The sequence below is a fragment of the Acanthisitta chloris genome, unplaced genomic scaffold, assembly GCF_000695815.1.
Source record: "Acanthisitta chloris isolate BGI_N310 unplaced genomic scaffold, ASM69581v1 scaffold9453, whole genome shotgun sequence".
Lineage (NCBI taxonomy): Eukaryota > Metazoa > Chordata > Aves > Passeriformes > Acanthisittidae > Acanthisitta > Acanthisitta chloris.
The window spans coordinates 1-12,233 of record NW_008666570.1 but is presented as its reverse complement, the minus strand read 5'-3'; the positions used below and the strand labels follow the sequence as shown (position 1 = coordinate 12,233).

The following is a 12,233-nucleotide window of genomic DNA, read 5'->3' as shown; positions in this document are numbered from 1 at the left end:
TACAATACACCTTTACTCTTACTAATTCAAACCTCTAAAGACATTGATTTCAATGGGACTCAAGTTTAATACTTACAGTTGTTGAACTTGAGGATTCTGCATTAAGCTTGCTGCCTAGAATAGACAACATATAGCTGAAATTGTAACACATTTACTACTCAATTATCCCTGAGAAAAACATGGGGAAAACCCCCAAAACCCATATGCCGTATGCTATATTTTGTTACAAAAGTAAGCTAAATTTATGTGTACAGAGGTCCATGGTCCTCAGCAAAAACAATCATTACAGGAATATATTTCAGGGATATGAAGCTGAGACAATTTTTTTATAGGTTAGATAAAAAAATGTGTTTACAGATTCAGACATGAAAAATATGACAAACATAAAAAATACTACCAGAAAACTAAACATACAAACAAAAAAATTAAAGACTTTCAAGGACAAAGGTTTTCTACTGGATGTTTTGGAGAAAAGTCTGTATTCTGTTGCTTCCCAGCCTGGATAAAATAGTTTTGCAACTATTATTACTACTAAGTATTAACAGTTAAGTGGCCACAAAATGTTGGGGAGTAAACCAGTGTGGACTTACTTTGTAGCATTGATTTGTGGTAACATGTATCTTCTGTTGCAATTGCATGTCTACTTACTTTGTAGTAAGCATGAAGTTATTTAAATTTCTCATTCTTAAGATGCTCTAAAATTGTATTGTGTTTACCACAGTGTCACAATGTCTATAGAGAGACACTATAGAATAAACCATGTGCTATTTCAATGTTAGCAACATAATTCCTACAGAAATCAGTGTCTGTGTGAATACATCACCAATAGGCACAGCACAGTATCTGCTCATTCACTCTCTTATTGAAGGTACTACCAAAAAAATTAACAGTATTAATTTTATCGATCAATTTATCTTCGTACGTGGATATCTCAAAAGTAAATCAGACACATATAAAACACCAAATTCAGGTCAATTCTACGGTTAATATAGGATTTTGGTTTAGTTTCTTCCTTCAGTAATAAATCTGATCTAGTTTAGGGGCCAAAATGGGGACTATGAGCAACTTTCTCAAGGTCAGCCAAGTGAGGCATTTTTTGATCTGAAAAACGACAAAAACCAACACCACAGGAAAACAACTCATTCATTCCTGTGTACTATCCACTTCAGCAGTCATCTTCTGGAAATGATGCAAAAAAACCCTTCCCCCAAAGTTATCTCCACACTGAAGAGCATATCATTGATTCTGAATAGACACAGACTGTCTGAGTACGTCGCGTAGCCAGAGAAGTGGTACACAGAGTTCCAGTGCTACTTAATCACTAATGCCATCACAGAACTCACTCACTCCTCCCCTGCCCGCTGCCTCTGTTACGTGGGCCATGGTTTCAGACCAGATGAGTGATCTCTTTTGCACGCAATGCACTTCCACACAGAAGCACTGCTTGAAACATCCTGTTCAATGAAGCTACCACAGGGCTAGTACAGTTTTAACTCTGTTCTCAAAGGAATTAAGGGGGTTTTTTTGCATTTCTTTTTCTCCAAATTCCATTCTATAAAGTCAATTAATTCCATTTGGCTAAGAAAGACATGCATGCAAAAATAACTACTCAGGAGAAACACAGAGTTTGTTATTACACTAGAAAGAATGTACTGCATGTTACTTGTATTCATTGTTGGAACACTTAGGGATGTCAGGGATAATTTGAAAGATTAAGAATAGAAAGGTCTCTTGGGTAGTTCTCCCCATGCAGAGTCACTTGAGTCTCTGTATTCACTGTTAACTGCTATGTGGAGGACAAAGAAAGTTGTCATCCCACTGTCAACAAGTGTTTTACTATCATACCATATATAAAAAACCAGCACAGCTAATCTATATACGTTGCTGTTGTTCACAAGTAAGACAGAACCCACTGACCATAAGACAGACATTATAGGATATTTATGCTTCACTTTTTGTTTTGAGCATAAAATGACATGTAAGAGTTAAAATTCAGTACAACAAAACCATTGCTATAATAATAATAAGCACTAGAACTGCTTATTATTAAACAAAAGTTATTCTTAAAAACAGGATAATGTAAAACTGGAGATGTACTCACCATACTGATGAAGGCAGGATTGTTTATCAAGCTTGCCATGTCAAAACTCAGCCCAGTTCCAGTCTGCAAACAAATTAAAATTGCAGGTAAATTTAGTCATAAAATCCCAATTAAAAGTGTTGTAAATAAATAGATGCAGAGCTAACTTACAGGACTGGACATGTCTCTTAGTTTCTGTTCTGCTATTTTCAAATTTGACTTATAAGAGTCATTCTCTGGATCAAGATCCAGTGCTTTTTGGTAACTTGTAACTGCTTCTTCGTATTTATTCACTGAGGTCAGAGCCAACCTAATGTGAAATAAAGAAATCCTAGGTAGTAGTACATAAATGACCAGCAAAAGATAATGATACATTTTCTGTTCTAAGTAAAACAGTATCTCACAGCTGATGTATAGCTTGACCACAAAATTAAAACAAGTTTTGCTATTGTAGTAGTTAGTGTCAGCACTTTTTTTTGCAGGAAAGATAATCCCTCAAGAACTCATCTCACGATGTCTGTTTCATATACGTGCAAGGTTCATTTAAAACCCCTTGGCATCATCAACTGATTTGTTCCGTATTTTGAGAGCACAAGCTGGATCCAGCACCTGTGACTTCTTGCATGAGCTCAGTAATTCCTCTTGGATCTCTTTAATTCAAGAGATTGTTTAGAAACATACACAGGTAAGTAGGGCAAAGATACTCTAAACAAGTTCTGCAACTTCAAGAAACCAAATACTGGACACACAAGTTTCAGCACAATGGATTTTTGTCTCAGGATCAGAGCAAATGTTCTCCTTTAGGGTCTTGTGCTTCCACAGCTCAGCAAATGAGTTACATGAGATAGCAGTAACATCTGTAGGATGCTGTAAGAAACTTTTGTATCAAGGAATGTTTTGGAAAACATTCCTTAATGTTCTGAAGAAGACTGTGCTGCAGCAGCTCATGAGAGCACAGGACAGATCTACTTTTTAAACAGTGTTTGTTTTCAAATTTGATTAGCTATTACATTTAAAACATCATCTTTCCTTGAACTATTCCTGAAGTCCATCTAGTTTCAGTTCTATCCCCTACTGTATTTTCAATTTATATTGACCACGAAACTAAACTGGTCTTTTCCACATCTGTGTAATCCACATTTAGGTGTTTAGTACTCCAGATCCTTCTTTTGATATGTGCTGAGCCACACAGACTGGACTGATAAGCCTGTGCTAATGCCACTCACAGACCTTATCTTTTGTCTCAGGCGAGTGAATTCAGGGTGTTTGATATCTCAGTGACAGTCATCACTCTCAGTAAGGGCAGGAAACTCCAGCAGTTTCCAGCACTGCTCCTGCAGCAGTCCACACAATATTGGTGTTCGCTCTCTTATCACAGATTCACCCCCATAAAAAACATTCTCCCTTTTGGCCCATTAACTTGCCAGAAGAGTTTCTGACCAGAGAAGAAATGCAATTAATTTTTTTCTGTGATGCAACTGTGCTTTTTACAGAGAAATCTTCTTGGAACACAGTGCAGGTCAGAACAGCGGGCAACAATTTCTTTGCTCACAATTCCTACCCAGACAAGTGCTCTTTCAGGGTCATGGTGGAATTGGCACTTTAAAATGATACTACTCCCACTTGAAAGTGGCTCCCAAGTCTGCGTATTTCTGTAGGACTTCTGTATCTTTCTGACATATAAAGAATTTCTGTCAAATCCTGAGAACAACCAATATGCCTGAATAATGCAGTCAGAAAACACATCCTTTCCATAAGGGCTTGTTTGTTGAGAAGGTGGTTGGGTTTTTTGTTGGTTTTTTTCCCCAGTTATTTCTAAACAAGCAGAGTTTCCCCATTCAGCCTATGCCAACTGTATACTCATCTGCTGAGTTAAGCAATGGCTTGTAGCTCAAAGTATGTCTGTCCCTAGACAGTCAGAAAAAGAGAAGTTTGATTGCCTGAGAATGGTCCCACTTAAACTGTGTATCAAAGGAACACTGATGTTACAGCCAAAACTCTACAATGACCTCCAGGGTCCAATTAAATCATCTTGTAGCTTCCCTCCATCCCACTGAAACTGAGGGATCTTGGGTTGTGCTATAAGAAACCATCTAAAGAGAGCTAGATAGAACAAAAGCAATTCAACCTAAAATTTCAAAGTGAATTAATAATCTCAAAAGCTACTTAGTCTACACCTGTATTAGTAAAATAAACCACATGGTGGAAGGTTTTCAAGTGATAGAAGTCCATCATACTTTATCTTAGAATAAATGCCCCCTGGCATGGTTTTGCTCCAGCCCAACTGGCATTATCACAGACAATTCTGGGGCATGGTTCAGAGTCTAACACAAACCAACCCAGTTTAGCAACAGGCAGTTTGGATGTGGCCACTCTACACTGCAAACTAGATTTTAATGCCGCGGGCATGAGCCATTCTGTGCCAACTGACCCAACAAACAATCCCAAGCATTTTTTAATTTGATGGTATAGATATGACCTCAACAGCCATGTGCAGCATTCAACCCACACTGACAGTGTGTTCGATTGAAAATCCAGAGTTACACATCTGGGAAGAACTTCCACTTCATTCAAATCCATAGCTTGCTCAGAACATTGCTGGCATTCTTTTCAGGTTACACTTAATTAGACCCACTGCCTCAAGAGGTTATACAGTTAATTCTCAGACATTACTGAGAAAAACTACCAGAGAGACATAGTTTAGTCTTGCTAAAATATCTGCTTCCAAAATGCTACTGAACAGAAAGAGTAAGCCTCTATTCCCTGCCAGTGTGAAGCCTCAATGCTGCTCTCTAACAGCATCATTAAAAGATTCACTGTTTCAACTGCAGAATTATGATTACTCATAACTAGGTAGGAGGCAGAAGAAACACACCATGACTTTCTAAACTAAATCCGCAAAGTTGATAAATTGAAAGGAAAAAAAGTGCAAACTGGTGAAATCTGATGAAAATGCTGATATCAACCCCATATATAAAAAGAGCTGACAGCCTTGATAGGGTCATCTTCAGAAAACAGCTATGCTTTCAAGAACAAGAGTGTCAGCTAAGTGAAACAGCCTGGCTCCACTCATTTCAGAAAATCTATGGTCACCTACATGTGGGTCTTCAGTGTTTACTTACCCCATCCTTCCATATGCTTTGCTGTACTTTGGATCTATTGCTATGGCACTCTCACAGTCCTTTATTGCTTCCCTGTAGTTGTTGAGCTTACTTTGAGCAGCAGCCCTAGGGGAAAGATGATAAGAAATGGAAAGATCTGTCAGGAAGACCCAAGCAATTAAAGGGGGGAGAAAAAAGACCCCAAACTTAGATATATACATGTTTATCATTTGTTTGAATCTTACTAGCTTTTCATCCACTGCTTATGTAATGTTTACCTTTCCTCAATTAAGCAGGACAAACAAATGTTTTAAGTATATGCCTAAGTGCATTGCTAGACTAGGGGTTTGGAGAACATGAAGTAACCTCTGAGGACACAAAGGACACCGAATTCTAAGAAACTGCTTTAGATCCAACATATGGCTATGCATACAATAAATCATAAAACATATTACAAGGAGTGAATCTCTCAGTGGTTTACATAAAATCACTGTTTGAGGAAAAGTGTTTTACACAATTGGCATTTGACAGAAAGAACAGTTTTATTGCCATTCAGAGGAATGCTGTGTTCTTTCCCCGCTCTGTTCTCCAGAAGTCAACCCAAGCTTGCAGGCAAATCAGGATAACATTTCCCAATAACCCCTGAATTACAAAATTAGAATTGAATCTCTATACTGGAGAAATGCTACATATTGCAGACATTAATACAATAAGGTTAAAGACTTGGCCAAATTAAAAAGGACATTGGAACACATTGATAATCAAAACCTCCTCAGTTTGGAAGGTCTCAAAACACTCTAATTTGTTCTTCCTTCTTTAAAAAAAAACTATAGTAAAAATTACAATATTTTCATTGCATAAAGCATTTTTCTTTTTATATTAGAAATCCTTCCTGCTGTGACTACCTCCAGTTTGCATGGTTTTCCTGACTTTGATCACCATGGGGCTACTTACCTATTTTGAACATATACACTGCTAAAGAGTTGTTCAACTCCACAGAGGCCAGTGAAGATATGTGAATAAAAGCTGAGGACAAAGCTCAGCCTGTGTTTGAACAGAAAATGATTTTTTCCATGTTCACAGAAAACATGTATGTGGCCAGTTAAAATCCTCAACGGCATCTCAGCTCCTTGTCACTACTCTGAGTAAAAGAGGCAATATCTCTCCATGGCTCCCAAATTAGCTTGGGAAAGATAAGAATAAGGCCTCTATTTATTCAAACATCACATCACCCACAAAACTCCAAGCAACTCCTGTTCTCTTTAAAATAATTACATACAATTCTGTGCTGACATGAAGATTCATTTTGGTCCTTCCAGGCTTATCTGCTGCCAAATCACTGCATCTTCACTAGCATGAAGAACAGATTATATAATGAAACTACAACAGCAGGTTTGTTATTTTTCAACAGCTCATACATAAAAATGTTGAAATCTCCAAAATGGTATTCCTACACTGATCATTTTTACCCTAGGGAAAGCCTGTACTAGGGGAGAGGCAGCTGAGTCACTAGAACACCAGAAAAAAAAAAAAAAGGCTTTTATTACTCTGAACAGACTGGAAATCACAGTCTGTGTTATGATTTAATATAGACAACCCAACTCACAAACCTGGTCTCAAGCACTGCAAGTAATTTTAAAGCTCATATTGCACCTTTAACTGATACAGACGTGCTGAACACACTCACTTTCAGTTTAGATACTTTATGAATCTAACACAATAAATACCTGAATGTTGGGGTTTATTAGCTTCGTGTTGCTTTGATCTTCTTCAGAATTTACCTTTAAAAATCTTGACAATGACATTTGAGGGTGAAAGGTGTGTGTCATTTTGGTTTTACCTGTTGCAGTAATACACTGCATTGTTGGGATCCAGTTCTATAGCCCTAGTGTAGCAATCCACTGCAGCGCCATAGTTTTCTTCTTTCATATGGTTATTACCTGAAATAAATTATAAATAGCTCTTTATTAGTTAGACGATACAAAGTTCTGTATGGAAAGAAACAGAGCAGCCTCCTTACAGCTTCTACATAAGGGAGTTAGGACTGCACTTTTTTTGAGATACTTTTATTTTAAGCAGAATTAGCATGGAATAAAGTTTACTATGTGCATTGCAGTCCATGATAAAAACCTTCCTCTTCTCATCTTGCTATTTCAGACTTCCCAGCTAGTTTATGCTGTTAAGCAAAGATCACTTACTTGAGAAGTATAACTTTAACTGCAGTTAATACAGACTCATCAGTCTTAACTACCTTTGCAAACCTCATAATGCAATAGGCTATGTCAATTTTTTGTATCATTTTCTCCTATGTCCCAACATTGTAACTATCTATAGAGCATTAAGAAGTCAAACAAAACCAAAACTAAGCACGTAAGCTCCAGTTTTGTGATATCACATAATCAGTCATTAAGATAATGAAAAGTATGCACGCCACAAGCAACCTAAAAGGCTCAGAAGTAAAATTTCTCACCAACTAAGCTCAGAACTTCTACTCTTTAACACAGTTTCACTTTTCATATTTAAGTTCAGTGGGAGGAAAAATCCCCACATAAATATTTATATACCTTCTCTGTTAATTTTAGAGAAAAATCTGAAGTGAGGTCTTTCAAAACAACAGACACCTCACACATGGTTTCATCCTCACACAGGGCAGTCCTGGTAGTTTGTGTCTTTCCTGATGACACAGTAGTAAAGAAAACATACTAGTTCTGTGTGCCCAAGCTTAAGGTTGTCCCTGGTCCTGCAACTATGGATTTGTGGCCTGCTGGATCCTACAGATGTTTTGCTTTCCCAGAAATGTCAAGAAATTGTCAGGAAAACCATAGATTTCCACTGGCTTCCTTGTATTCTGGCAAAATACTTATACCCTCTCCTAAAATAAACAAGAGAAAGGACAAGTCAGTAGGTTACTACTCATGTAGGTAACAGTATAAGAGAAGGCTAGAAAATTTCAGTCAGTGCAGCAGTTGGTCTCTGATAAAAGGCAAAAGACTGTGGAAGAATCAGGTCTAGTTGCTTGTACTGACTGGAAACAACTGTATTTGCGTTTATATGTGAACATGGAGAGCTTAATAAAAACAGATTTAAGCAACATCAAGGTAGTACAAAATCAGATCTTCTCAACAGTGGTATACTAGACTGGAATTACAGTCAGCAATCTATTCCAGTGAGAAGGAAAACAAACTGTAACTGCAGATACACCTTCAAAACACACACAGAACGTAAGGATCTCCTTTCTAGGATCTGAAGGGGCTCCAGGGAAGCTAGAAAGGGACTCTGTTAGGAACTGGAGTGATAGGACAAGGAGTAATGGGTTCAAGTTGAAGGAGGGGAAATTTAGGTTAGATATTAGGAAGAACTTCTTTCCTGTGAGGGTGGTGAATCCCTGTCTGCCCCACGAGCACCCTCCAGGGATGTGGATCCTTCAACCCTGGCAGTGTTCAAAGCCAGGTTGGATAAAGGCTTGAGCAACCTGCTCTGGTGGGAGGTGTCCCTGCCCAGAGCAGGGGGTTGGGGCTGGATGATCTCTAAGGTCCATTCCAACCCCTTAACATTCTATGACCCTATGATTTCCAAAGGCCCGCTATTTATGCAGCTTTCCTTTGTTCCAAGGTAGACTAAATCCTGTTGTCAGATAAAAAACTTGCAAGCTAGCTGCACTCACAAGGTTGCAGCAGCCAATGTTCCATGAAACAGAGCTGCCACCACTGACTATCAACACCAGAATTTCTGACACTGCTCTGAATGACAGATGACTTGGGACACAGGGCTGAGCTGGAGCCAGTATTGGTGAATACCCTTCTTGCTCCTGCTCTCTAACTCCAACCTGGCTAAGGAATACAGAAGACTAGCTACATCTACTAATTCTGCTGAGATAAGGAGAAGCAACTGCATTATTCTATTTTAACATCACACAAAATTTCTTAAGGCAAGAAAACCCCCACAAATGGTTATACTTTTGAACGTATATCCTCTGTAGTGAAAATGTTACCTGTTGTTATAATTCATGCTGTGGTAATACACAGATCTTTTTAGGATCAACCCACCATTACACTGCACAAAGCTGCACATAATCTGTGCTCCTACACAGCTTACATTAATCCGAAGTGTCAAGTGATATACAAGGGCAGGCAAGTAAATACAAGTATTTACTAATCTGAAGGGCATGTTACGTCCTGGTTTTACAACAACCAAGAAAGAAAATTCAGCTGCCTGATTTTGTTTTGCCATTCATTAGCCAATTTCTACAAGTACTAGGTCTGGTTTGTGGGCAGAGGAGTAACAGGGTGGGGGCCACAAAGATGAGGGAAGTTATTCAATTGGTAAGGACATATAGAAAGAAATGAGGAAATCACAGAATTTCAGGATTATAAAAGATACAGGAAATCAAATGGATTTCCCTAAGTTACCTAATTTATCTCCCTAACTCAGGGCAGAAAATACATATGCATGTGGCAGGGGAGGGGTTGGGACTATAGGATCTTTAAGGTCCCTTCCAACCCTTAACATTCTCTGAGTCTATTTAAAACAGCTCTAACACTCACACCTGCAAAGTGCTGACTATCCCTACAGTCCAACAACCATACTGAGAGCTACAGGTATTTTTTACTTCCCACAAGCAGTAACAGCAAAATGAAAATCCAGAATGCACAGCAGGTGTGTTGCAACTTACCCACTCATTTTCACTTGTGACCTAACCATGTTTGAGCTCTTATCCTTAAGAGTTCTTATGCAACTTCAACAATTACAAAAACTTCCTTTCAGAGCCAGTAATGGACTTCATTCAAGACTACAGATGATGAGTAAGACAGACATAGAACTCACTTTCAAAAGTAGCAGAACTGTTTCCACATTATTATCCTGGCAGATTTGAGAGGATTACATCTGCCTTGCAATTAGAAATTTACTTATTTTTCCTATAAAACTCAACTATCTGAACATCCAAATGTGATTTATAAAGCATCAATCCATAACAATTCATAACAATCATCAGTGTTACATGTTTTTTTCCCCTCCCTTCTTTTTAAGGGGAAATAACAAGGATTCCTTCTTAGGTAGCATTAGTAAAGCCCTCTATGGCACAGCTCCTTTTCCTCACAGAACAGCAGTAACAGCAATAAAGGAAAATAAACAACTGCCTTTTCTGCAATTGTTATAAAGCACACAAACAATTTCACATATGTGAAATACTAACCCTAGTAAGTTTACAAAGTTTTTCCATTGCCTTCATTTGGCTCAGCTTTTAACCAATGTTTGATACCACATAACCTTTTCAATAGAAAGTAAAAACTGGTATAGCAAGTCTGTGGACAAAGAGAAATCTGTAATATGCCAAGTAGCTGTTTATTCTTTAAAGCTTCTGCTATCAGGAAAGTTGCTGACTTTATGTGTTTGTTATCCCTTAGTTTTTAAGCAATCTCCAGAGCAAGAGAGAGAATAAACAGCATTTTCTTTGCTCCCAGATGGAGCAAATCACTTGGGAAATTACTCTTACAACAGTCACCAGAGAATATAAGCTCAAGCTTTTCTGTGTGGTGTGTCCAGCTGCTATACTATCACTACCTACAGTAGCTCAAAAATACAACAATAGCATTAGCTTATTTCTGTGTTTATTACAAACCTTCATCCTTCAGTCGGTCAGCCTTTTCAACGTCCTCTGGTAAGGAATCTGTGAGAGGCATCATGTCATTCTGTATGGGAGAAAAATCCAAGACTTTTTCCATTAAAACAGAAGCCCTGGTTTTATCAAAAAACTTCTTTCACCCTGGACATTGTGTCAACAAGCAACGATATTTTCTGTAGTGTAGTGGAAGTATGAAAGAATTGAATACCACTAAAGCATCCTTAGAAGACAAAACTTGCTTTCTACTACTGAAAGAAAACCTTATGGCTCATCACACAATTTAAGGAAGACAAGGGGAAGATGTCGAGCTCTCTACAGTCTTGGTTTTCCTACCTCTGACTCTCCTGTTTACCATCTCGGTGGTTCCTGTCCTCCCTGCACTGAGGATCTCAGATATAATATATTATTAGCACACATTTTCAGAGCTCCCTTTTTAAGGTTAGTGTTCAAAACTGAACAAGTTTTTCCAGAAAGGAGTGAGAAGCATCAGCAAACTAGGAATGACCTCAAGCACATCCGACATCCATCCCTGGGAATTGCAAAATGCCTAACTGAAGGATAAAAACCTTCAAGTGAGAATGAGACATCCACTGTTTGGTAATTTTCTATATGGATTTGTCCTTGTCTAGCTGAAATTAATTCCTCCCACTGCCCCAAAAGATTCTCATTATGCTAGCTTTTACAGAAATTTCACTTTCTTCCATGTTTTCCTTAGGTTTCCACATCATTTTGACCTATACAGCACTTTAAGATGGTGTATACAATATGAAACCTCAGCACATATTGGCAGAGCAACACCAGCATCTGAATTAAATCCTTACCTTGTGAAAAGAATTGGTGAACATCTCTATCAAATGCTGTGGGGGTGCAAGATGAGTGTCTTCCAGGTTAATCTTAAACACAGTCTCCAGACACTGAATTGCAACTTTACATGGAAAAAAATTAAAGTGTATAAGTCACCATTTTCTCAATAAAAGCATAATTTCACTAATTTATTTATAAAGCTGTGACTCACTTCCTATTCAGCTAATAAATGCAGCTCTTTGGAACAGATCATAAAATGAAGAGTGGCTACCTGATCCCCATAGAATTGGCCTGCTGAAAAAAACCCAAGATACAGAGAACCCACAGATAGTTTGGCCATTATTTTTAAACCAATTAAAAAACTTTCATCTCAATTCTTTCAGTCGTTTAATGCCTTTTTTTTAAAACATAAAAATGTGAGGATTTAACATGAGCAACATAACTCATAACACAACTATTTATGTGTCACACACCCCATGTCAAACCACCACAACCACCAGGTATTTGTGTGGCAGAACAGCTGGAAAAAAATGGCTCACCTTTCCTGGAAAGAATAAAGGCAAGACACTGACTAGGCTTATCTTATTTTGGAACAAGACACATTCATTTGAAGACACGGTTTATT

The 12,233-nt window shown here is 38.0% G+C and overlaps 1 protein-coding gene across 1 annotated transcript in view; it reads right to left on the bottom strand.

Moving 5' to 3' along the window:
- The window catches only part of SGTB (small glutamine-rich tetratricopeptide repeat (TPR)-containing, beta), a gene marked incomplete at its 5' end in the record, with an annotated part of 14,270 nt that extends 2,541 nt beyond the window's left edge, over positions 1-11,729 (bottom strand). Inside the window, 7 exons of the mRNA XM_009072177.1 lie at positions 77-114; positions 2,102-2,164; positions 2,252-2,390; positions 5,203-5,307; positions 7,022-7,121; positions 10,802-10,871; positions 11,626-11,729. Of these exons, the coding sequence (XP_009070425.1) occupies positions 77-114; positions 2,102-2,164; positions 2,252-2,390; positions 5,203-5,307; positions 7,022-7,121; positions 10,802-10,871; positions 11,626-11,729 (619 nt within the window). The remainder of the gene's footprint in view (positions 1-76; positions 115-2,101; positions 2,165-2,251; positions 2,391-5,202; positions 5,308-7,021; positions 7,122-10,801; positions 10,872-11,625) is intronic.
- Between the last annotated feature and the right edge of the window lie 504 nt (positions 11,730-12,233).